The 27,615-nt window shown below is 34.2% G+C and overlaps 2 protein-coding genes across 7 annotated transcripts in view; one reads left to right on the top strand and one right to left on the bottom strand.

Moving 5' to 3' along the window:
• The window catches only part of PCDH9 (protocadherin 9), an 864,876-nt gene that overhangs the window by 521,850 nt on the left and 315,411 nt on the right, over positions 1–27,615 (bottom strand). For 2 of the 6 annotated variants that reach the window (XM_012749778.2, XM_012749781.2), the window contains exon 3: positions 22,579–22,680. The exons of 2 other annotated variants lie outside the window; for them this stretch is intronic. In XM_012749778.2, the coding sequence (XP_012605232.1) occupies positions 22,579–22,680 (102 nt within the window). The remainder of the gene's footprint in view (positions 1–22,578; positions 22,681–27,615) is intronic. 2 more of the 6 variants (XM_076009386.1, XM_076009387.1) reach the window with 1 other exon arrangement.
• Positions 7,692–10,250, top strand: LOC142874838 (cyclin-I-like). Its single transcript, XM_076009388.1, has 2 exons — positions 7,692–7,891; positions 8,049–10,250. Exons 1-2 carry the CDS (start codon positions 7,826–7,828, stop codon positions 9,066–9,068), a joined length of 1,086 nt encoding a protein of 361 aa, XP_075865503.1. The 5' UTR covers positions 7,692–7,825; the 3' UTR covers positions 9,069–10,250.

Genomic DNA, 27,615 nt, shown 5'->3' with positions numbered 1-27,615 from the left:
CATATTTGATTATTTTCCTTGTCATAATAATTCAATTCACAAATGATTGTATTGTGAGCCAATTGGTTATTGGTTTAACAATTAACCAATTAGTTTAATTGTTTATTGCTTGAAAAATTTCAATGATATTGAGTGTGATGTTATGGTGAGAATGGTTATTTTAGGGTCACAGTTCGGATCCCAACACCAACCTTGTTGTGTGATCCTGGGAAAATTGATACACCTTTCTACATCTCAGTAATCTCCTCTGTAAAAATGGGGGAAAGTAATATTTTTTGAGTTTTAAGTGAGAAAATTCACATATTTTAGATATGCCTGACAATAGTAGGTTGTCAGCTAGCAGTAGTTAGGTCATTTATGTACTATAATATCGCTCTATTAAATGCAGCTAATTAAACTATTAGTAGAATACCATAGTTTTCAGTTTTGATTTGTAATTTAGAGAAGTGTTTATATTAGTAAGAGATATATAATAATACGTGATTTTGAAGGATATTACTTAAAGATATTTTACAAAAGAAAATAACAAAAATCATCTAAAAAGGAGTTCTTGTACATGGCATGGGAAAGTAATATAAGTTTTCCAGAATTATAGTCCTAAAACTCCAGAATTATTTCCAATGCCTTCTATAAATATTTAAGTTGTGTATATACTTGAATTTATAACCAAGAGAAATGGGACAAATGAAAAGAAATAACTGTATGTATGGAATATGGGGAAGGAAATGTCTTGAATGTTACTGGTGGGTAAAACAGGAGAACTTTATAGATTTACCTAAGATAATCTTAAGCAATGATTTAAAAAATACATGTCCTGTTAATTTAGTAGTCATAGCATTTTATGTATAAACTATTAAATTGGTATGCAATGGAATCTACTCTCAAAAGCAAATTTACATTTATCTAAAATATAACTTATTGCTGCATTGCCTATTTGGGCTAGGAATCCAAGTCACCCAATTCAAAATTAAGTATATTTCTGTTTTCATGAAACCCATTGGTTTCTCAGAAATTTTCTTGGTGGCAATGTAATCATTTGTGAAACTATCATTTATCTCATGTGCCATGGAGAAATTCTGGTTAGCGTTTTTAAAAACCTTAAGATAGTCTACTCTTCTCTAAATTGAAACTCTTGGTTATCATCATGTGCCTCATATTTCTTTAATGCCCTTCTACTCCACAAACAATATCTGTCATGTCAGAATCCTGCCTCTTCCTCCCAAATGCCAGATGAGTAATGCAACAAACCTTGATGTCACAGCTTTGCCCATGCTTTTTCCTTCCAGATTAACTTAATGCTTCCGCTCTACCTTTCCAAATTTTCTTCATCCATCAAGACTTGGCTCTGTTTCCATTTTCTTTTTTGGCACTGGGCAACCTGCATTCCTCTGTCTATACTCTAACCTATTTTATTTATATTTTAATTCCATATAATATAGCATATAATGACCCTCAAAACATCGTGTATGTAGATATGACTTTCCCCCAATCAGACTAGCATTTGATAAACATCTGTTTATCAAATTTTAATTTTGTAGGCCATGAAAATATATTTAACATTTCAGATACTCAATGGAAATTTTTCTTGGTTTAAATTCAAGATTTCAGCAACTACTTTTTTACTGTGACACAAATTAATGGGAAAGAAGTTCCTTTACAGGTGGATAGCATTAAAAAAATATATGTATAAAAATCCCATAAAACTAAACTGTCATCAACAAAATACTTCAATGCATAAGGTCTATCTGCCCACATTATCTTAATTGAAGATAAATAATACTGATCTCATGAAGTCCTCAAAGTTCCTTCCTTTTTATGATGTCACAATTCACAAACTTATACCTTCACACTGACTAGAAAATAACTTTCAAACTCCTAATCATGACATTGAGTGTCCTTCAGTATCTAGATAAGATTAACCTTTTTTCTCATTTTTCTCATCTTTAATTTCCAACACATGCTGCACACATCCAGTTGAGTCAGCGCTCCTCACCATCCCCCGAAGCTCTGGACAGACTTTGACTTATGCTCTTCCCTCTGCCTAGAAGTCCCTTGTGTACATGTATATCACCTCCAAGGCTCTGATCAAATGCCACCTGCTCTATGAATATTTGGTCATTTCCAGAAGTGAAAATAGTATTTTATCTCCTTTGTAAAATGTGAACACAACTGCAAGTTACATAGAAACTTATATTGTGTTTTAAATCATCTTTTTATTATGCTTACAGTGTATTAGGTCTATTGTCAGATGTATAATCAGTGTGTGTGTGTATGTGTGTGTGTGTGTGTGTGAGTATGTGCGTGTGTTTGAAAGAATACGTCCCAGTTACAGGTATCCAATGAATCTGAAATACCTGCATCTCCCTTCCTCTAACAAAAGAGGAACATTTTACTTACTGAATAAGAATATTCTAACTCAGCCTTTCCCATGCTGTGTTCCATAAAATATCAGTCACACTAAATGCCTCCAGAGATAGGGGTCTAAGGCACAACTGATTTTCCTGTAATGATTCATCTTAGGAGAGAGTAATGAAATATACTAGCCTATTAAAGGGGTTAAAAAGTTCTCCAGGAAAAAAACCTGGAGTTAAAATATTTTCTGTTGTTAGACAAAGGTATTTTGTGTGTCTGTTTCGTTGCTACTGTTTTTCCTCAGAACACGATCTTATTGGGTATTGTTTGAGAAATGCTCTTCCAGCCTTCGCAGATGGCCCACTCCTCCCCTAAAAAACTGCATGCTTATATCTGAACTCCTTCCTTTCCAACCTGCTGTTCCCTCCACCTCAAGGGTCTTTACTCCTAATTGTTTACTTACTGAATTCTTGATCGTCACTCAAGACAGACCTTAAATATCACCCAGTATTGGTTCTTCAGCGTGGCCTCTATCAGAATCTACTTGCTTCCTGTGTTCCCACAGCTTCTAGAATCTAGTCAGTAACACATCACTGTTACGTATTTTATCTTTGTCTCTTACTCTTACTTTGTGTGCACATAATGTCCTGCACTCACCTGCCAATGCAAGGTAGGAGGAGTATTGAAAGAACGTAGTTAGTTACACTGATTTTCTGTGGTTATATGTTGCAAGAGTGCATTGGTGGTGGTATGTTCATTTTGAAGGAGAGGAAGATAAAAGGAAAAATAGCATAGTAAAGGATCTTAAAGCTAGACTGGCTCTCCTGCTATTATAATATCTTTATTAGCTAATGTAATATTGGTAGTTGACAAGACCAACTGTAAAAGAAAAGCTTTTGTAGACTGATCAAGTTTACAATATTTTTAGGTAATCGAAAAGAAGGGATGCCTTTGAAAAAAAATAAAAGAATATAAAGTGGGTACACCACATCAATCAAATGATAAAAATAGTTCATCATCTCTCTTTCCCTTTCTTTCCCATTTCCCAAAACATTAGTGCATGAAAGGGAAAATTCCTTTATAAGTTTTGTGAATTACAACAAGAAATATGACAAGTTACATGCTTTTTCTCTCAAAAGTATATTTTTTTAATTTTTATTTTTTTAATTCTATTGTTGCCTATCTCAATAACTCTTTAGCATCAGAATATTATTTTTGGTTTACAAATCATATCAGCAATAAAAATTGATTAAAATTTATCTATCCTGATAGTGCATTCTGTATACCATAATATACTCTAAATATTTCAAGCCTTTGCCCCTTACTTTGACTACCTCATTGGCTTAGACTATTTTACACCAAGAAGATTTCCTGAGAAGCTCTCTAAACTTTTGACAGCTCTGCTTCTAATTTCTGATATGCTCTTCAAATCTCACCACTTCCATGAGACACTCTTTGATATATCAGCCTGGATCTCTCTCATCTTCTATTCTTCTTTCACCTTATGTGCTTTATTACAGCATATAGTCCAAAGTAGGTTGCAAAAAAAATGTGTGTGTAGGATCTGTATTAAGCCCTAGAAAACGTGTGTGTTGAAGTTAGGAACTTGATAAATGTACATCTCCAGAGTACTTAAGAAAATATCCGTGTGAAGGTGAATAATCAATATACTAACATATGTATGCTAAATAGAAGATTAAAAGAATATTTTTAATTAGCTGAGATAGTTTGTATTTAATGAACTTGCTTTTGAGACATGATAACATAAAATAACAATTTATATTATGTAATAGCTTCAAGATTTTGCTTTCATTAAGGTCCAAGATTTTTCCTTTATTGGATATCTTTTAAAAGTACAAACTAACAGAAAGTGAAATATTGCATTCTGACTTCTAAGTGGGAGCTAAATAACGTATACACATGGACATAGAGTGTGGAATGATAGACATCAGAGACTCAGAAGGGTGGGGAGGTGGGAAGGGTATGGATGATGAGAAACTATTTAATGGGTACAATGTATGTTATTCAGGTTATAGATATACTAAAAGCCCAGACTTCACCACTACTCAATATATCCATGTAAAAAAACTGCACTTATACTCCTAAACTTTTACCAATAAATAAATAAATATTTCCTGGGCTTACCAGAATTTCCTGGGCTTACCACTTAATGGATAGGAAACTGGTGAGACAAGGAGAAAAGGTTAAAGTAAAAATTGAGATTATGCATTTATATTGCCAAATTAGCCAATATTCCAATTTGCTAGGTGATGCTACTAAACTCTACAATGTTTTTAGTTTAATAAAAGCCTTTTAATCCCCTAGTTGATAGAATACTTAATTTCTCCTGTATATTTATTTTGAAGTATATAAGAGCAAAACTTGAAATAAACTGGAGGAATTATAATAACACTGATAGTAAATGGGGATTTCTGCTGGGCTGTAAACACCTTGGACCCAGATATAGCTTATCCCTCCTTCTCGTAAAACTGGTTTATTTATCTAAAAACTCATTTAAGGATATCTCTGCTGGATTTTCTTCAATTCTTCCATATGTTCCATGGCCTACCCCTATAGGCTCCTCTTGGTATTGTATGAATTATTAATACCGTTTTTTCTCCTTATGGAAGTCCCTTCAGCTTTAACCATTGATCGATTTTCACACCACGTTTAAATGTTCAGCAAGATCTCAGGTACAACGATCAAACCCGGCCTTCTTTACTGCTTTTGTTCTGTTGATTCATTTGCCTTTGTTGGACCATTAAACTTATAAAAGGAATTTCTGTGTTTCCCTGTGATTGTGAAGGGCAAATAGGTCACCAAGCCCAATCTCTTACCTGAGTTTTTCAGAGAAGCCTGACCAGTTTCCAAAAGGTTTATCTCACTCTGAGGGCTTGTGAAAAAGGAGGAGAAAATTGAGGGAGACAAACATCCCTTTTCTACCTACCCTCCATCCTCCTGCACAAAAGCAGAACTAAACCGAGAAAGGGGCCTGTGCGCATGAGACTAGGAGCGCATAGGTGTTCCTCAGTGTCTGCAGCTGCAGCTTCTACTTTGAGCCTGCTGGAACTTGATTCTAAGTGGCTTTGAAAAGCCACTGAGGAGTTTGTGTTAGCCAGAGGCCACGAAAGCTGCCATCCACAGCTGAGTGATTCTCTGTTCAAACTGGGCATGAGCCCAATTTGAACAGAGAATCTGTTTTCTTCCTTCCAGTTTCAAAGAGCACATTTCTATGTATTCCCTCATTTGCAGGGGTGAACTGGGAACAATAATATTCATTTATGAAAGAAATAATAATGTTAATTATTATAGCTGTCAGTAAATACCTAATAGGACTATGATATATGTTGAAATGTGTGGCTATTTGAAGAGCCATGCATTTTGTTCCTTTCTTCAAAAAATTTACATTTATCAGAAACTGTTTAACATTCAGGAGCTAAGTGTTTCAAATACAAAAGTGACACTGAGCTATCTAGATATTCTGTAATTCATGCAACCTAAGATCCATATATCCTGGTGATACAATTGCTATTCTTACTTGACACAGTCTTAAAATAACAGAATACTCCTCACTTGCATTATTTGTTGTATCCTATTTCTATCCTTTTTTGGATAGAATTTCTCTGTAATTCACCCATCACAAGTATAATAACATACACACACATACCATACTTCTAGATATTCCTTTAAATTATTCCAGACAATCTTCTAGCAATGCCTTTTTTTTTCTGGATTTGCAATTTTGGCACCACAACACCAAGTTCATATCCCGGATCATGGCTTCTATTAGGGAATGTCTGGGCAGCCTCCCAGTAAAGCTGAGCAGCTTCAGTATCATTAGTGGGATGATGGTATTTCAGCTCCTCTTCCTTTCATTCCTCTTTAGTTTACTATCAGTGCCACTGGGCTTAATGAACCAAAACGCCTGCTCATGCATTAAAAACGGAGATGTGCTTTCTGCCCTAGAAAAAAATTGCTATATTCTATTTTCTACAGCAGACATTTTTTAACAAACATAAAGTAGGAAAGGAAGCATGAGAATATTTGTATTATATAATAGGGAGATGTTATTAAAAGCATTTTGAAACTTTCAAATAAGGAATATACTGATTTGCAAGTATAGAGTACCCTCATAAATAACATGTACTCAGTAATAATAGGAAGTTACCAAAAGTAGCAGTAGTTCTAGCTACTGCCAAACAGAAGTAATAGTTATATTAGTACTAATGCACTCATTTCTAATATACTCTCAGAAGTGACAATTATGTATGAGTTATGTTATTCAATATTACCTAGATTGCCCATTCGTATCTCTATTTTACACTATCCCTGGTATTGAAAATAAACTAGACACTGGCTGAGAAGTTAAAGCATGCCTATATTGCTAAAACTACTAAAAAAAATACCCTATTTGAGAAATGTTAATGTCATTTTCTCCATAATATCTAAAAAATCTATTGTTGCAAACCCTAAAGTTATCAAATTGTTTTTAAATCAAGGGACAATCATATACATAATGTGGTTAATGATGAGATATTGTTACATAAGTAATGTCCCAAAAGTTTGCGCCCATATTTTGTCATTCTTTTGAAAAGTTACTCTATGATATATCAAATTACTCTGACATGGTTTTACTGAACTCAGCTTGCAAACACCTCTGGCTATTATGCTAATACATTTTGCTCACTTGCATCTCAGTGAGAGGGATGTGGGAGACCAGCTACTCCAGATTGTCATTCTCATCAACTGTACGTTCACCAATCTTAGTTCTGCTACACACTTAGGACATAGATTCATGAATCACAGGCAGGTGATGTTTGAAAGGTAGGCCTTAGAAGAGTGAGGACTTCTGGTAACAGCTGAGGCAAAGGGAACAGAAGGCAGGGTTCAAGAAAGAGAGGGTGGAGAATAGAAAAGATAAACTGTCTTGCAATTTTGCTTTTCTTCCTTTCTTAAACAAATTTTTATCTGCCTTTCTCCACCAAGAAATGCACTGCACAGTGTATGTGAGTTTCCCCAACGTTTAGAACCTCTTAAAAGCAGGCAGGGCCCTCCCTCCCCAGCCTTCCCCGCGAGCGGACGCGGTTGCGCCTCTGTCTCGCTTTTTCTTATTTTTTCCCCCTTTCCCCTTCCTTTTTTTTTTTTCCTTTTTCCCCCTTTCCCCCCCTTTCACCATTTCCCCTCGGAGGCGCTTCCCCCGGGCAGGGGCAGAGCCGGTCTCCCCCCCCGCCTCTCCCCGGCCCCCGCCGCCCTATGGCGACTGGGAGCCCCCTCCGCACCCGGGCTCGAGCGGCGGCCTCAGGCCCGGGGGCGCCATGGAACTAATTCGCTGACTGGCCCGCCGGCCGCAGCCGTGCGTCCCGCGCCTGCGCCTGCGCCCCGCGGCCCGGTCCCCTCGCCTCCCTCCTCAGCCGGCCCGGCCCGCGCCCCGCCGCCGCGCGCCGAGGAGCATGCGGTGGTAACGGGTCCCCGGATGACCCCGCGTCACCACTGTGAGGCCTACAGCACTGCCGAGGAGGAGGAGGAGGAGGAGGAAGAGGTAGCTACATCAAGCTGGGTGGCAGGCAGATCCAGAGGATATCATGAAGTTTCCAGGACCTTTGGAAAACCAGAGATTGTCTTTCCTATTGGAAAAGGCAATCTCTAGGGAAGCCCAGATGTGGAAGGTCAATGTGCCGAAAATGCCTACAAATCAGAATGTTTCTCCATCCCAGAGAGATGAAGTAATTCAGTGGTTGGCCAAACTCAAGTACCAATTCAACCTTTACCCGGAAACATTTGCTCTGGCTAGCAGTCTTTTGGACAGGTTTTTAGCTACTGTAAAGGCCCATCCAAAATACTTGAGTTGTATTGCAATCAGCTGTTTTTTCCTAGCTGCCAAGACTGTTGAGGAAGATGAGAGAATTCCAGTACTGAAAGTATTGGCAAGAGACAGTTTCTGTGGATGTTCCTCATCTGAAATTCTGAGAATGGAGAGAATTATTCTGGATAAGTTGAATTGGGATCTTCACACAGCCACACCATTGGATTTTCTTCACATTTTCCATGCCATTGCAGTGTCAACTAGGCCTCAGTTACTTTTCAATTTGCCCAAATTGAGCCCGTCTCAACATTTGGCGGTCCTCACCAAGCAACTACTTCACTGTATGGCCTGCAACCAGCTTCTACAATTCAAAGGATCCATGCTTGCTTTAGCCATGGTTAGTTTGGAAATGGAGAAACTTATTCCTGATTGGCTTCCTCTTACAATTGAATTGCTTCAGAAAGCACAGATGGATAGCTCCCAGTTGATCCACTGTCGGGAGCTTGTGGCACATCACCTTTCTACTCTGCAGTCTTCCCTGCCTCTAAATTCCGTTTATGTCTACCGTCCCCTCAAGCACACCTTGGTGACCTGTGACAAAGGAGTGTTCAGATTACATCCCTCCTCTGTCCCAGGCTCAGATTTCTCCAAGGACAACAGCAAGCCAGAAGTGCCAGTCAGAGGTACAGCAGCCTTCTACCATCATCTCCCAGCTGCCAGTGGGTGCAAGCACACCTCTGCTAAGCGCAAAGTAGAGGAAATGGAAGTGGATGACTTCTATGATGGAATCAAACGGCTCTATAATGAAGATAATGCTTCAGAAAATGTGGGTTCTGTGTGTGGCACTGATTTGTCAAGACAAGAGGGACATGTTTCCCCTTGTCCACCTTTGCAGCCTGTTTCTGTCATGTAGATTCAATAAGTGTTACCTTCAAGTGCAAACTAAGGTAGACTACTCTGGGGATGAGAACAGGCAAGACCAGGAAAGGCTATAGAAGGATATATGCCTTATCAGGCTGATTTGAAGTGAGCCAGAAAAAAAACCCCTCATTTACTTGTCCAGCTAATTCAACGTTATTTAAGCACTTAAAGACCAAAAAAAAAAAAAAAAAAGATATAAAAAATCCAAAAGATGCAAAATTTTTTAATAAGCAAATTTCTTTTTAGTATGTCAGTTGTACTCTTTTTCTGCTGGAATGTAATATAGCTTGCCCCATGTAAAAAATTCACATTTAATGTTTTTTTAAAAAGTTCCAAAATTCATAGCTAGCAAAACTGTCTCCAGTGTCCTGATTTATTTTTCCTTTTGCTTGCTTCTCCATTGAGTACTTAATGAATTTTATGCATGTTTACCTATGCTGACTTCTACTGAATAGGAAACCCCAAAAATTATTTTTTAGCAATTTAATGAACAGATTATTTCAGTGTGACAGCCATGTTTAATCCATGATTGAAATTCCAGTTAATCTGAAAAGGGTACTTTGGAGGGAGCTGTCCAATATGAATCAGAGGTGGTAATAGAAAAAGAATATAGACAATAGAAAATATTATCACATTGATTTTATGTTTGTCTCATTTCAATTTCTACAGTTTAAAAATAATTACCGTTTTCATTTTTGTTTATCTTAAAGTGAAATTTAAAAGTGGCATGTAATTAGGATACTCTTAGATTTGTTGAAAGCATCTTTGAATTTGCATAAGAGAATTTGTGATAAAGTTAATATATCCAGGTGCTCACCAAAGAAACATGTATGTAATAACTAAAATTAAGGTTTTTGTAACTGCTCAGTTTTCACTCAATAATCGTAGGAGAGACTGTCTAAGTGTTGGAGCAGCTCTATGATTTGAGTCTATAACATGTAATAACTGTATTCAGTACCCTAGTTTTATGTTAAACTGTTAGGATTTCCTTGACAAAAGTTATTCCCCTTGCCTTCTCAGCCCCCCTGTATTTCTCTTAATGACCTCTGGATCCTGAGCTCCTTTTACAGTCTGGAAAAGGTATTGCAGTCACACCATGTACTGATGATAAAAGCCTCTGGTAGCAATAAAAAGTTGTCCTTAAAAAAAAAAAAAAAAATAAAAAAAAATAAAAGCAGGCAGGGCTCCTCCTTACAGAAGCTGTGATTTTTCTACAATCATTTTCTATAATTGTGCCAAAGAGCTAAAAATAAAAATGACATAAGAAGTTTTACCACAGTGAGAATCACAAGCTCAATTGTAGAACTGAGTCATCATCTTCAAGTTGCAGGAAGATATATCCAGGCTAGGAAATTCACTGTGCTGATTGCCTTCCTCCTGCCTGTGCTGGTCGAGATATAAAGTCTATGGTTTGGTTATCAATAACTGCTAGGAACTCTGGCCATAATCTAGTAGATAGCTGTAAAGTACTATCATATTGAGAAAGTAAATGTGGTAAGAACTGTAACAGGCTGAGGTTTATAGAGAAAGTCCTGATTACTGTGCAGGATGAGTACCTCTAATCGGGGCCAAGACTGTACAAAGCAGTTATAGAATTTATTGGGTCTTATTTAAACTAAACATATATCTAGCTTTCTCCATTTTATTTCTCTCTTCATCGTGCAGCAGAACACAATTTTTTTTTGGTTTATCATGAAATCTGTCTGTTCCATCCTTTAAATCATTCATCACTCTTCTCAAGGTCATGAAGGAGCCTAAGGGGGAAGTAAGTGTATTGACTGATTGGTTCTATGATTCTTTTGCCTATGGGTGCTGGTAAATGAGCCTTTTGTGTTTTCAATGAAGCAACTGAAGCAGGGGAGAGATACTTGTGAATCCTGTTAATAACATACATAAAGTGTGCTGTTCTCTGGAGATCTTAGTTCCCTGCATCTAAAACTCCTTGCCATTACTCCATGGTGTAAATGAGTTTGCCCTCTGATCACTACTACAAGGAGAATAGATGCTCTCTGGTTCTGGAATTAAAATAAAGCATTCAGCAGTACAGGAGTCAACATACAGAAATTGTCTTTTTCTGGTACGGTACTATTGCATTCTGAGAAACAAGGACATTCAATAAGGCAAAGCTCACTCCCCCTGAGATACTTTTTACCTAACTATGTACATTGGATGTCGGTGAAAAACTAGGACAATCGCTCCAATTCTGTGAAGTGGTGGGAATAGTGAGTTAAGGGATAGATTTAGATATATTATTTTATTGATTTTTTTAAATCAAATACATTCCTCTGGGTATCAGCTTCTTGGTTTTCTTAACCACTCAAGAAACAGAAACATATGCAAGCAAACATATTTCATTATCTGTAGCAACTGTACTTTCTATTTTGTTTTTCTGAGCAGAGGCCTGATATCTGGGAATACATTAAGTTGTTAAGTTATCATGTCACTAAAGAAAGGTGGTAGATGTTCTATACATAGAAGAGAAAAGGACTCATTTCTGGTGGGATTATAATCTCACTTTTTCCATGTAAGGACTGAACTCTGACCTATTTCCCTATTGCCCAAATTCCTTTTAAGAAGCTTGGTGAGTCATGCTTACAAATGATAAAATCTCATTAAATGGGTTTTACTAACCCAATATAATGTGGTTTACTTCCTAACCTAATTCCAGTATAGCAATACATGAGACATAGAAGACCCCCTTTTCTTAATTCAAACATTCATTTCCACTGACTTCAGGTCTTTAGACAAAACTTGACTCTTTCAACCAAATGCCCACTAAAGATTCCCTAAAACCCACTTATGACTTGTAAGGTCCCACTTTGAGATGCCCCATCTTTTTGGGCTGAACCAATGTATTCCTTCCATGTATTGATTTATGATTTTACCTGTAATTCCGGTCCCTATAAATGTATAAAACTAAACTGTAATTTGGCTGTTTCAGGTGCATTTTCTCAAGACCTCTTGAGAACTTGTCCCCCTGGGCTATGATAGCCCACATTTGACTCAGAATAAACCTTTTTAAATTATTTTAGAGTGTGCATTTTTCCATCGACACATGGCATCATGATTCTACTGCTCTTGTTTTATTCCAAAGATGACATCTTTCTAAGCTGTGTTTTTTTTTTAATATCAGGTTTATTAAGTTATGATTTGCCTACAGGAAAATTCACCCCTTTAGGAGTATAGAGTTCTATGAATTGTGACCAAACACACAGTCATGGAAACTGACCAAGACACCCTTATCATTCTGCTCAGCTTGACTAAACTTTACACAGGCTTCTGACCTCTTTTTTTTTTTTTTTAAGAGACCATTTACTCTAGAAAACTTGCAGTTGTAAATTTTTTTCTGATCCTTTGAGATGCAGCATTGCCAGTTTTACAACTCAGGACTGTCTTTCTCAAGGCCCTAAAGACATTCCTTTAAAATGCACTCATCGAAAAAGATAGTGTCCCTATCTCCTAGTTTTAGTGGAAGGACAGGAGCCTAACTTTGATAAAAAGCCAATTAGCAAACTCAGAAGGCCTAATCACATTGAGCAATCTCCTACCTAATGTCCTCCAATACATTTCCACTAGCTTAGAGCTTTTATTTCGATGAAGTTGAGTTCTACCACTCTACCTATTGCAACAGTCTTGAATAACAACTTCCTTCCCTGTTTAACTGTCAGTGTAAAAATTTTTTTTGACAGCCCACCACCACAATCAAGTTAAAGAGCATTTAATCAGCCCCAAAACTTTCCCTGTGCTCCTTTGTAGTTAATGTCCTTCCTCAAGCCCAGCTCCTGGCAACCACAGATGTAATTTCTGTCCTTATAGCTTTGCCTTTTCCAGAATGTCGTAGAAATGAAATCAAACTGCTTGTAGCCTTTTGGGTCTGTTTTTTTTTTTTTTTTTTTTTTCCCACTTAGCATAATACTGTTGAGATCTGTCCATGTTATCATGCTATCGCATGTATCAGTGGTTTCTTCTTTTCACTGTCACATACTATTGTTATAAACTACCATAATTTGTTTATCTAATTTTCCAATTCATAGTTAGAATATAAATTTTGCTCTCCTGATGGTATCAATATGTGTCTTATTTATGATATTAATCATCATATAGTGTTTTCTAGAGACATTCTGAATTAAGATTAAACTCAACACAATGGTTGTTGCTTTCTCCTTCCTGGGGTGGGGGTGGGGTGGATAGGGGGCTAAGGTTTTCTGTGGTCTCAACTGGAAGAGTTCTTATATAACTATGCCAGTAAATGAATAAATAAACCAGCCACCACATTGAAAACAATAATAAAACTCCTGTAAAATTTTGGAAAAAATGCTTGTCTATAAATTACTTAAAATTAAACAGTAAAATGATATTTGGTGAAATTTTCTACTAGCCATTTGTTTTAGACAGCTTTTATGTCCTAAATACCTATCAAGTCAAAATTGAGATAAGTCAGCCAGAAAGTACACTTAAAAGCAGTTTGATTTCCAGGCATAAATATGGAAATAATTATACACCAAGAGAATAGGCGTATTAGACTATGAGATCAATTTGAAAAAGTATGAACCTTTTTTCACAATGTATGCTTTTTAAAAAATTCCTGTTTCTGTATTTTTTTCAGATTAAAAAATACTTTTACCTCTTTCATAACAAGTGTACATGCACACGCAAGCATATCTTTGACATCACATATTCATTTATTTTTTATTTCTGGTATGAATCTTATTTAAAATTGGAGGACTGACTAGAATTACATTTTAAGAGTCTTAATTATAACATTAGAAAACCCATTTAGCAAATGGTATCATTCATGACCTCGGCCAGTATTCTCCAAAATAAGTTATATGGAATAGGTGTTTTTTAAATATAGTTTTATAATCATAGAGTTTTATATATAAGTGAACAAATATAAATAGATAAATTTACTTTATGGTTGTTAAATGCATTTATATGTAAAATCAATTGTGAATCACCAAGACGAGGTGCTGAGGACAGAACTTCTCAACCTCATTCAGTCTGGACAATTAATCCATGAAACACACATCAATAAATTCTGACCTAGGGTTGAGGTTTAGGCTAATAGCAGAGGTAACTGATAAAGTAAAACAGTATTGCATTACACTGTGGATTAAAAGACTGGTCTCTAATACTGCGTCTGCTGCCATCTTTGTCAGCAGCCTTAGATTAGTAGGCTAAAAGCACAGCCCATCTGGGTTTGAACCCTGCACAGACCATTATTTGCTGGGTAACTGTGTGTAAGTCACCTCTCTATGCCTTCACTTACTCACCTGTAAGCAAGGATTCATAGGAGATTTTACCCCAATGAGTTGTTAGGTCAGTTAATATGATGAAAATGCTTTGAAGAATATATGATTTCCATACCATAGTATGGAAACATGAACTAGTTCTTACCAGTGCTTTTGAAACTTTGGACCTTGACTCACAATGATCAATGCACATCAAGATGTAGTAAAACACACATGTACACAAAACAATATACCCCTAAAATAAAAGTTAAGTTAAATAATACTTTAGCTATATGCCATGCACTCTAATATTTTTAATTCTCTTCTATTTTTTTCCAGTTATTCCCTTTCTTTGTCTCCTTGTTCTACTTTAACCTATTTATTCTATTCTATACAACCTATTCTATTGTTATATCCAGTCCATTAAAAAAAAAAAAAAAAAAAAAAAACTGGTCCTCATCCTTAGATTGCAAGACACTAATTTAGCTACATGACCTGCTGATGGATCATTTAAACTCTGCCTTCAGTTGTTTGTTCATCTCCCTCATAAAACTCATTAGATTTGAAAATTTGAAAATTTTGAAATTTGAAAATTTTTCTAAAATTCAGTTTCAGACTCTATCTCTAAGCTGCTAAATAAGGAACTCCTGGAGGTTTTGGACTAATAATGTATGACTTTCATGCCTAATATTTTGTAGACACTGAATATTCCAGGTTTCTTCTAATTACAAAATTGAAGAAACAAATGAGAAAGTCTCTGCTTAATGTATTTTTTAGAGATTTAATCTGCACTTAATGTATGCAACACACACCTACTGTTTGAGATAAATTCACTGTTTTTCTAAACTATCTAGAGAAAGAAAGTTAAGTCCAGGTAATTATTCCTCAATAATTAGATTGATTTTATGATGCTTTATCCATTTGTAAATAAATTTCTAACATTTTTAAACTAAAAATTACATAAAATTGAAGTAAAAGCTAAAATCAAGTCCACATTGAGATAGTGTACTATTTAAAGTATCTGTATCATTTTTCTATTTTATTGGCATAAATTAATGTATCCCAGCATTTAAATAGGTATAAAATTCTTTGGCTTATATACAGACTTCTATGTACTACAAAATAGATAAGAAGACTAGTTGTAATTCCACCTTAATTTCTCTTAGATTTCGGTGACATACCAAACTATATCTCAGGCCCTCTAAAGTAATCATTACATATGATTATAGATTATAATAACATTATATATATGTTTTATGAGCATATAAATATACATTGCAAATATCCAAAAATCTATTTTAAGTTTGAAGTATCTTTCACTGTTAGGATTTCTGTGGCTTATATCATATTTTACAACATATTTATAAACCCTATAATGTGTGTATACCATTAAATTTATTTTATAAAATAACAGATATCTCACATAAAAAGATGATTCTTGGTGGATATATTGGAATTGGAATGGTGTTTTGTACCATTAAATGCTATGTGAAAAATATTTATTTAATTTGGTTAGTCAGTGTGCACTTTTAACAATAGGTACTTTGTCCATGAGATTTCCATATCACTCAAGTAGTAGTTAAAAAGGGATCCCACATTCACAGTCATCAATGACTGGAAGAGAATTTCAGTCATTATTATTTCAATATAAGTATACTTTTCTAAAAAGAAAAAGATACTTGGTATTTTTTCCATTTCTACATACTTTTCACATATGACTTTTACTCTTCTCTCATGTCTCCAGTATCTTGGGATATTTAGTATTCCAAATATGTTATGTTTATAACCATATACTGTCAGGTTTTCAACTACCATGCTTTCTGGAGGGCTTCCCCATTAGTATCCATGGACATGTGCAGAACCTTCTGAAAACTCCACAAATCCATGTTAATTCCATAAGCAAATGTTTAAGCTGCATTAATGATAAGAACATGCTACTCCAATGAATTTAAAAAGTGCTTTTGAGGCAGTTGCATTTTCCTCTCATTCTCACAAGTGTGGCATTATTTATGTCATTTCATGTGTGATTTCCATGCTCATCCAACTGATATTGATTTATACCTTTTTGTATTCTACATTTTGGCTGTTTTATCTTCAGGATCCTTTAGTCAAAGATACTGTGGTTGTTGCTTATTTGAAAGACTGTCTGCCCGCCCCCATGCACTCCATTCTTTCCACAAACAGCTGCATCACAGCTGTCATTCTGATTGGTAAAGATGTCTTTGGAGGAGAAGCCTATGCCTGTGGCACACAGAGTGGCTTCAAACAACTAATTAGCAGGAGCTGGGCCACAGCAAGGTTCGGTGCTGTCCATCAAGGCTGCGACCATCACTGACACCATCAGCAAATCTGTCAAATGTGGCTCTTCCTGTGAATAACACCAAGCTCACTTGTTCTGTGGAGAAGAAAGAACTGGCAGCACATGTTGAATAAAAAGTAAAAGTATGTTACTTAACACTTTATACAGTGTTAAGTAATTGAATGAAATATTAAACTGGTGAAAAATTTGATAACTGGTTTTTATTTGCTGAAATACAGGGAATATCCAACTAAAATCTTCTCCATGAATTTCCAGTGAAATAATTCATAAGGCCAATCTGTACACTGTTCAGGTGCATTTATTTATCCTCTGGAAAATAACACTAATGTAAACTCTCTTTAATAAGGGGGGTTATTAACTATATATAAAGTCATATATGAATGTTTATAGATGTAATCATATACTATTTATGTTATATACAAAATTATTTTATATAATAATTTTTAAATTAAAAATCTATTTGTAGAAATGCACCCATAAATATGCATATCTGCATTTATAATTAAGGGTTTAGAAGTTTTGAAGCCAATTATATTGAACACACATTGAGAAATATTATATAGTCATTGTTCTTAGCAACTAAAAATATGTGTAGATATCACATTAAGAATGTGAAGTTTGTAGCCACTATAGTTTTGCATTTCAAACCATACCTTATAATTGGAGCCGGGAAAGAGGATGGAATTGAGAAGATAAAGAACAAGTGGAACTTTCCTCAAAACTCTGAAGCCTTCTCTTGACACCTTGCTTTCATATACGCTGTCTACTTAAGAACAATTCTCATTCCTTTACCACCACACACCATATCATTCCTGAACAGTCATCTAGTAGAATCCTCCAAGTCTGATGGTAACATTATATTTTTCGTATACTAGGTTACATTACTCTTGTTATGTGTTCTTGCATCTGGAGCATCTCTTATTTTAGCACTACTTACATTTTAGGGTAACATATTGATATAAGTTAGAGTGTAATATCTAAGACACAACAAACCATGTCTGTTTGCTCAGAATGATGTATTCAGCACTTATAGATCTTTTGTCTACTTGCTGGATAAAATTTGTTGAACGAAGAGAGGACAGAAGGAAGAAAAGAAGGAAGGAAGGAATTGATAATTTATGACTCATAGACTGGGTTCATCAAATTATGGAAAAGGTCAAAAAGGAGAAGATGGATAATTTGTTTCCCCTCCAAAGAACAGTCTCAACATCATGTTTGTAGGCAAGAAACAGGAAGGAATGCCAAGCACTTTATCTACATTTACCTGTTTTAAGGGACATATTTATTGTCCCATTTTAAAAATTACATCAATTCACATCAGAAAGCAGAGACAGGTAGTGCAGGTTGGATCAAATATGCCTATTTTACTATTTGCCTACATACCTCTAAAATTAACATTTCTTAAAATTTTTCAAACATAAATTCAACAAGGTGAGACAAACCAATATGTTTCTAGCAAATTGTGTTATACATAGACATTAGACATGAGTGTATGCATTGTCTACAAACTACTGTACTGTGAATTCTTTGAATTCTTGGTAATTTGTTTCAAATTCATGTTTGCTTACTTAGAAGCTAATAGTGGCTTGACAAATATTTTTAACGCATTTAGTGAAAATTTACTTCTATACAAGTTACACATAACTGATTCATATCAAAGGGAAAGATTTCTAAATACTGCTTAGAATGGGTAGCCAAAATTTGTCCTGTGATTCATTAGGAATTTTTCGCAAGGCCAATCTTACATAAAATGACATAAAATCTTTGACTTTTCCAAGTTGTACATGTTAGAATTTAACTCTAAAAACTCTCCAATTCATGATGTATATTATTTGTTATTTTGCTGAGGTACGTATTTGGACCTTTCATGATAAGAGGGTGGAAAGGGGAATTTGTCCTAATCTAGTGCATGAGCCATACTGACCTCCAACATACTTTCTCCACTCATTGTTTGTATATGCAATGTTTCCCATTGACTGAGATTTAATATATTACTTATCATTTTTCTTCATTTACTGATTTTAGAGGCCAATGCCATATGTTACTGAGAATTTAAATATTTTGATATATTAGGAATTATTTCCAAAATATATATGTATGTATGTATATTATGTGTGTATATGTATATTTGAGCATATATTTTACTACATTTGGGGTTTTATAAAAGGCTGTCTTACGTTGAAAGAAAATAAAACTAAACTGGATTGTGAATAGTAAAAATCTATTAAATTTAAATAACTTTATTACACCTAAATAACATTACTATAACACATTTAAAAACTCCAGTGAATGATTTACCTACTAATTATTTTAAGTTAAAAGCTTATATCCACTTTAATATCTATTCTAAGGACTGAGCACATTTATTTATGTACTTGTACATAATTATGCCAATGTACTTGGGCAATACAACTATAAAATATACCACAAAGAAGAAAATACGATATGAACTATAATATTTATTATAGAGCAGAAACAGGAAAATACAAGTGTATACTATAATACCCACATACTAAATCTTGTTTAGAATATGCATATTTTTAGAAAAGACAATGCATGGTAAGACCAACTAAGACAAAAGTGAAAAGGTTTTGGCTTGGTTTTATGTTTTTCCTTTTTTCTATGAAAGGAACAGGTAATGTCATTTTGCTCCTACACTATTTAATATTATTTAAACACTAGTTCTAGAGTTCTAGGCTTTGTAACAAACTGAGCTTCACTGTACTATAGCTTTCAGCATGTCCTTGATTGGTGATCTAGGCTCAAAGTGCACAGATAACTTCATGCTAATGGGGAGGGAAATTATACTTACCCTGAAGACTATATTATATTAAATGAGGTGATGAATGTGAAATACAAGACATATAGTAATAGTAACAGTTTACCATATTTTAGTTCCCTTCTAACACACGCCTCTTACTCACTATTTGACATTTTTACTCTATTAAATATTTCCATCATGTGACACAATTGGCAATTTCATGAAACCGATAATTTACTTCTATGAATTTTATGAATCCAGCAAAGTCTGTCTTATGAATTTACATAAAAGGTCAAAAATATTTTCCTTATCAAAATGATTTTCTCAATTTTGCTGTGGAGATTTGTAGCAGGAGCCCATCCTGGGATATCTTAATCAACCATCTGCACCCATGAATTTCACACTCGTGATAACTGCCACATTTCCAAAGTCTGGCAGCTAGAATTCACACTTATTTTGAAACCCTTCCACCAATCTCCCTAACTCTTAGAGTTAAGATTTCCATCTGACATTGATTTTCGGTTTTCATCCCTACAAGGGAAAAGTCTTATCTCAAAAATTCATACACTGAACACTAGACCATTTTGTAAAAATTCTTTAGCTCAAGCATCAGAAACAGTGACAGGGAACAGCTACTCATACTGAGATGCAGTCTTGTGTGAATTCCAATAACTATGAGATGTTTTACTACAGACTGCAGAATATAGACACTGAAAACTCAGTTTGCATTCTATACTTTTCCATGTGAAAAAGGAATGAAATGTAATAGAAGGGAAATGACAATAAAATTTATGGATCAAAGATGCTTAGTAAAGGTGATATGCATTTATGGCATGAAAACAATGTGCACTTTTTAAATTTTGTGCTTCTATTTTAATCATTATGGTACTCTGTGTATCCAATCACAGAGGTATACTGGGAAGAGAAAATTTAAAGATGGAAGTTTAAATTTAATACCTTATTTGAAACCTAATTTGAGAAAAAATTGCAAGTATGAATCATTTTCTTTAACACTGGTTTGGGAAATGTTAATGCTTTTAATGTTTTAAGGTTGAGTCACAGATTACTCAGGATCAGAAATCCTAGGAGTGAATTTTAGTGATATCACTGGCTTGCTCTGTGACAGAGGGCAAGCTATGCCATCTCTATTATCTTTACATTATATGTAATATATATATGCTTCAGTAATATGAATATATAATCTCTGTGGTCCCTGCCAGTCAAATAGCCTGTGAGATTTTTTGTTTGTTTGTTTTAACTTAGTCAATATCACAGAGTAGTTATCTTTGCAGTTTCTGAAGCCATGTGGGTGTGGCTATATTCAACCCCACTAATTACTGTCTATGTGAATTTGAGCAAATTACATAATGTCTCTGTGTCTCTGTCTCCCCCTATCTGTAGAATGAGAATAATAATCATACCTATCTAACGGTGTTGTTGTCAGTATTAAATAAGCCATATTTCAATAATTCTAACATGAAAAAGTCTATTTTATTTACCATATTTTAAAACTCAGTGCATATTAAAAAAAATTTTAATACACATTTATCAGAGTTCAATTGATAGCATGTTTTTCCCTAGTGGTACATAAAATTATAGCATATTATATACTCAGTGATATCTTAGACTAGAAGAATTATTATAATACATATGAAATGCTTAAAATAGTGCCTGGCACAAAAATTTCTCAATAGCTGATGTTAACATTTCTCTACAATTAAGCAATAATTGTTATATCTAAGTTTAAGAGTGATAGGTTAAGAATAACTTAATAATGGTTAAAAGCTTGCTAGTCACATCAATTTTGGTTTTATTTTGTATCTAATGTCATAATACAAATTTAATAACTTCATCCAGATTTATTAACATTAATTAATGCAGAATATGACTGCTATTTGAACAACAGTGTAGTTTTATACAGTTAAATATTTTTCTATGTTAGAAAAAACATCTTCTTTTTGCTTTAATAAGGTGATTAAAGGGGAGAAATATAAATTACACACAAAAAATCATTTCTTAATCAAATTAGGAAAACACATACATTTACCAGGTTTGGTACATTATTAAATATAAAGAAAAAATAATATATTAGAGATGCCAACTTTGTATATTATAATCATCTTTCATTGTTAATTCTCAAGAATGGTTAACTATAGATTAATACATTTTAAGAAGTCAATTACTAAACCTACTCACTTTGTTATTAGTCTACAGGTATTAAGCTTTTATACAGAAATCCTATTTCTTAGAATGCTTTAAAGAACTCTAAAGTTGACATCACTTCTCTCTTCTATTCAAGTTTTATTTTATAAAAAAACTCTCTGAATTAAAAAAAATGGATACTTAAGAAATTAGATGTTTTATAATCAAAATCAATTTAAAATGACCAAGGGAAAAATGTAAATGATAGGAGAATATACAAATAAAGTGATTGAAATAGTCCCTAGCACAGAGTACAGGCTACAAAATATAAATTCTCAATTTCATCATCATTATTTGGTTTCATAGATCACCAGAGACGGGGGCCTTATAGGTGACCTGGTTCAAGACCATGCAGATTGCAATAGGCCTGGAGCATGACGGGGTTAAGTAAGAATTTGTGCCATAAAAAGTTTCTAAAAATTTGTCTACTTTTCTTTGTTTATAAATATAGCATACTAGATTTACTTTCACTGTTCTTTGACAATTGGACTAATAATGTAAATCCAGAGTTCTGATGTTGATTTACATTATTAGTCCAATTGCTTGTTACTTTCTTTTTTTTTAAATTTTTTATTTTTTCATATTATGAGGGTACAAATATTGTTAGGGTTACATATATTGCCTTTGCCATTCCTCCCACGCCCCCTCCCCCCCACCTTACCAAAACATCAAGCATGTCCTACTCTCAGGTGGTGCACATCGCACCTATTTTGTAAGTGTAAAAATAGGTAAAAATCAATACTTTTCATCCAATTTTATAAACATTATATTTAATAGTTGGACCATTATCCAAGAGGGAAAAAATAGTTAGATTTCTGTTCTAAAATTATTTACTTAAAGTTATAATTAAAAGCACTAGTCTAAAAATGTGACCATAGAGGACATCAGCAAAGAAAATATTTATGCTAGTTATCATAGAGTATTTAAAATCATTAGGAAAATGAAAATTGCTCAGTACTAACATGGTCTCTACAGAGATATGGCATACCTCGTAATGGCTTTCTTCATTCTCCTGCATGTGGAAACCCGCAGAGCTGGGACATTTCTGAGGAGTGACAGGAATAGTGTCACTTTTGCTGTGTGAGTTACACTGAAAGAGATTACCAAATAATTGTGACAAACTACTCCATATTTAGAGTGCCCACTGAGAGACATGGCTGTTTACTACGAGCCTAATAAAGGAACACCATTTGAGCTAACAAGGGTCTACACTCAGAGATACATGCATTAATATTGAGTCTTTACCAAAAAGATAGAAAATGTCCTTCAAATGAACAAACTGTCCAAATGTTTTTAGTAAAACTAAAGAAATAAAAGATTTAGCTATTTTACTTTTCCTTTGCTTTTTAAAATCAATATTTACTTATTACATTTATAATTTTAGTAGTTAAAACTTATGTGGTGCTACTACTATTTGTGTGAGGTATTATTTAAGTGTCTGACATATATTATACATGTATTAACCCATGACAAGATATTATTATTTCCACTAATGGATGAGGAGACTGAGGCATAATTTTTTTTACACAAAGGTGTGCTGCTACCCAGTTTTCTGGGACCATTTCCCATATCTTTATCTACCCATGAACTGCTCTTATAAATGATACACTTGAAATAGATAAAACTGAAAAACTAAAAGTTTAGTGTCTTAAAATATTAGTTCCCTTTTTCTGGTATTAAACAGAAAGCATTTTTAAAACAGGTGAACTAAAATAATTCACTTGGAATTATTATAATTCACATACATGTGAATTATAGAACATAAGATATTAAATTATGGCTTGTATTTCTCTGCAAAAATATTAAAATGACTGTTTTCCATATTCCTCACAAGAGTTCTGTTGTGAAAATGACATTCATCACTTCCTGTTTCCCTGCATCTTTCTTTCCTAAATCTCTTATTAGATTCAAGGCAAAAAATGTTTATAAGTTTTGCTGTTTGGCCATTTATTAAGCATAACTTTGCATAGTTTTTAAGGTTTCAATTTTAATAAAAGTATACCATGGCACCTCCAGAAAAGATTCATCATTGATATAAACCCATTCCTCTTCCACAAAACTACAACATATGCATATATGTTTATGACATTAGGAGGGAAGGTACCATTTTTTCAAACTAGTATGTCAAGTTTTCTGTTTATTAATAAAATGTTATGTTCACCATTTCAAAGAAAAATCTGTTAGGAAATTGCTGTCAAGGAAATTTTTAAAAGTAAATGAGTTTTAGAGTTTTAATATATTGAGTTCACTATATTTTCATTCCAAGACCACCATTTTATATATTTGAATATACTTTGAAGTACTGGCATTATATTTGAAGATATCAATTAATTTATCTCATTTATTTTGGTTTGTTTAAGATAAATAACTATATGACAACTAGGAAGGCAAGGCTCTTAAACCCAATGCCTATGTTATAAAACTTTCAGCATGGAAAAATTCTATTATGCCTGTGCTCTCTATCAACAATTTAATTTCAACCCTATTCAAAACTTTCTGCCTCTGGGAAGTCTTCATGAGTAATTTAACAAATGGTGATTGCCATTTTAACCTCTGCTTGCAACCTAAGTAACTTTTATGTGTACTTTGTCAAATGCTGCTTTGCCAATATTAATGATTTGAATGTTCCTAAGTTTCTCTGAACAAATTCATTGTTTATTATGAAGGCCTTTCTCTCCACAGCTGCTTTCTTGGCTTTCTAAAAAAAAAAAAAAAAAAAAAAAAGTAGACTTTAAAACAGTTATTTTCATCTGTGATGTCCGTAGACACTTTAATCATTCAATTCCTGTCTCTAGCCTCTCCTCATATCTATTCATGCTGATTAATCTTTTTAAAAGATCTCATGTATTATGCAGTTTTTCTCCTGAGAAACATTTCCTGTATTTCTGTGGCCCAGCAGTGCATCTCACCCTGGCTCTATATTAAAATCACCTGGGGAGCTTTTTAAAAATGTCGGTGATGGAGCCCCACCTCATACCAGTTAAATTAGAGCTCAGACATATATACGTTTAAATACCCAGGGAATTCTAATGTGTAGCAAGAGTTTAGAATCCCAGGATTCAGGTTAAAGTTCTTTGTGTGACCCCCATGACAGGATAGTAAATTTTGGACTCATTCCTCCTTCAGTCTGATATCTTCCTCCATAGCATTTGTTCTCCCTTTTTTAATTGAACCCACCACATATTGGGTTATACTTTTTAATGGATGTATCATAACACCTCCAAACCTGAAAAAAATCCTCTATCTATATAATGCTTTGTAGCTTCACATACAAGAATTTATGTTTTATCTATAAAAAAAAACTCTGCGGACAGGTAGAAAATATAATCCTTTCACAGATAGGAAAGACAGAGGTTCAGATGTATTCAGTGCCATTTGTGTAAGGATTTGCCCTGTAAAACACTCCCAGTAATAACTCTACAAGTTTTGGGCTATTTCTACTCTACCATATCTCCCTAAGTGGATTCAACTATTTGCTTATTTATTCACTCACACTATTAAGTTTGTTAGTTTATAATCAGACACTTACTGAGTGCATGCTATGTGTCAGAATTTTACTGGCTCATCAAGATATGGCATTTAATAACTGTAATACTCTCACTCTAGCAGTGAAAACATATACGAAAATAAATAACCACTATCATATGTGAAAATGCCACATGAAAACGTGTGCAGATTGTTAAGGGACAGAGAAAAGAATGACTACACTCCAGGGTTTGATACAGGGGGAGAGTATCAAGAAATAGATTGATGGGGAAATGATAGTTAGCAGGCATTCAAGACTTAAGGAACCACATATGAGAATGCTAAAAGACATTAATTCTCAAGAGCCATGAGTAGTTTGATGATTGTTCAAACATGGAGCATGTGAAGATTGATTTGAGAATAGATAGAAGTTATTAGTGCATTAAATTCAGCAGTAGAACCAGTGATGAGAAGTGAAAGAACTGGACTTAATATAAGGGATGACTACCCAGTGGATAGGTGCTTTATAAACAGCGGCAGTGCCAAGGGTGAGCTTAATCAATAATCCTTTCGCTCCCAAGTTCCCCAAGAAAATATGCAACATAAGCAAAATGAATACATATAAAATATGACCATGACACCCTGGTAAGTCCTTCCATTCCAGTAAGACTTCACCCCTAAGCCTCTCGTGTGTTAATCCTGGAGAATCCTCTGTTTACAGAACAGTAAATGTCATCACAGGCAAATTTGAATCCACTGTTATTTCTTCACTTTCAAAAATTGCATGTTATGATGTAAATTTCCCCTGGGGATTATAAATCTATGAATTAGAGCAAAAACAAAAAGAAAGAAAGACACTATAAATAATATTTTGAGATCAAATATTATAAATAGCCAAATATTTAAGAAAAAAATTCTTAAGGAAAAAGAATGTAATCACTGTGAATCCTTCTGAACAAGTTTCTAATTTGAGGAAAGTTGCAGCCTAAAACAAAAGGATTCATTTTAAAGACTAAAGATATCTCTCACCAAAGAATTTTACTGGTGGCCAAATTTAACATGAATGACTATATAACAAATTATTGTTAAGATGGATTTGCTAAATCAGATTTAATATTGCAGGGTACATATATAAATCAAACTTGAGAGGTCTAGAGCTCAATAACAATAGATTAAATGTAAATCACTGTAAATACATTTGTTTTATACTTTAAAACCCATTTGATGTTTTTTTCCTCCCCAACACGCCCATTGTAGTTCTTGGGAAAATTGTCATTTCTACCTATAGAAATACGTACTCAAACCTGCCACATAATCAGGTATTGTTAGCTCTTTCATTTTTGACACAAATTCCTAAGAAAGTACTTCATAACCATGATCTCAATAGAAAGAAAAAATCAACAGTAGCAAGTACAACAAAAGTTTTATGAAAGATCACATAATCATAAATAAGACATGGCTGTTTTCTTTGCTGAAAAGGGAGTACTTTACATTTCCCACCCAACTGCAATGCAGCAGCTATGTGCACTATTATTCCATTACTCCTCCTACCTTCTTACAAAATCAAGATTGTTTGCTAAAAATCAAAGGCATTTTTACAAAATTTTTGCAATTATTTATAAAGGCCTTGTATTTTTATGTTATAGGTTTCATTAAATAACAATTCCATTTGTTAAAAAACTCCCACTGAAAATGTTATTCCTACCCATTTTAATAAACTAAGGATTCCTTTCACAAAGAATACTAAAACATTCTTAAAACTTTTGGTATAAAAATTCTAAAAGTAAATTTAAAAACTCAAATTTATAGAAAAATTCCACTTTAAAGAATTGCCAATACTTGATGTCTTAAACTTCTTTCCATTCATTTCTTTGGAGATATAGGTTTCCTTACCCCCATTCCTCTGAAATTGCTTTACTATAATTACCAAAGATGTCCACATTAGTCATTCAAAGGGCATTCTCAGTCCTCATCTAACTTACAAGGACTGATCACTCCCTCTTTTTGTTACTTTTATGTCACTAGCCTTCCAGGACACCAGGCACTCATGGCTTGCTTTCTTCTCATGCCCTCTTTCTAGAATCATTTCACTGTTAATATTATTGGTGGTGTTAAAATGGAAAGGATAGGGAGGATCCTAGAGAGGATAAGGCCTGAGTACTTTCTCAGAAAGTATAAATATTTTCTCCAGTGCAGTTGATCAGTTTGACAATTACACCCATAGTTCTTAACTCCAAAATACATTCTCAGACAGATATATGAACAATTTTCTACTTGTAAGCAGACAAGGAAAGGACTCTTAGGAATGTTTGAGGACATTCTCAAACATGCTTGTATCAAAGCACATATTTTTATAAGTATTTCTAGAAACTGATAACATTTATATTTTATGTGACCCATGATATAGATTCTCATTATTTCTGAAAATTTGTTCTAATCACTTAATGTCCTGAAATTTATTCCATCTCAATTCAGGAAACCTTGAGCGTATATCCATAGCCTTCTCTCTAGTATTTTCTATGCATTTTTCTTTTATGGCTTATTTTTCTGTCATCTTTAA

The sequence above is a fragment of the Microcebus murinus genome, chromosome 13 (assembly GCF_040939455.1).
Source record: "Microcebus murinus isolate Inina chromosome 13, M.murinus_Inina_mat1.0, whole genome shotgun sequence".
In the NCBI taxonomy this organism is placed as follows: domain Eukaryota; kingdom Metazoa; phylum Chordata; class Mammalia; order Primates; family Cheirogaleidae; genus Microcebus; species Microcebus murinus.
The sequence above is the reverse complement of the archived record's forward strand: the minus strand, read 5'-3'. Positions and strand labels throughout refer to the sequence as shown.

Excerpts from the sequence above, each read along its gene's own strand:
- LOC142874838 (XM_076009388.1), top strand. The coding sequence starts at position 7,826 with ATGACCCCGCGTCACCACTGTGAGGCCTACAGCACTGCCGAGGAGGAG. Across the intron at positions 7,892-8,048 it reads AGGAGGAGGAGGAGGAAGAG|AATGTTTCTCCATCCCAGAG; the intron begins GTAGCTACATCA and ends CCTACAAATCAG.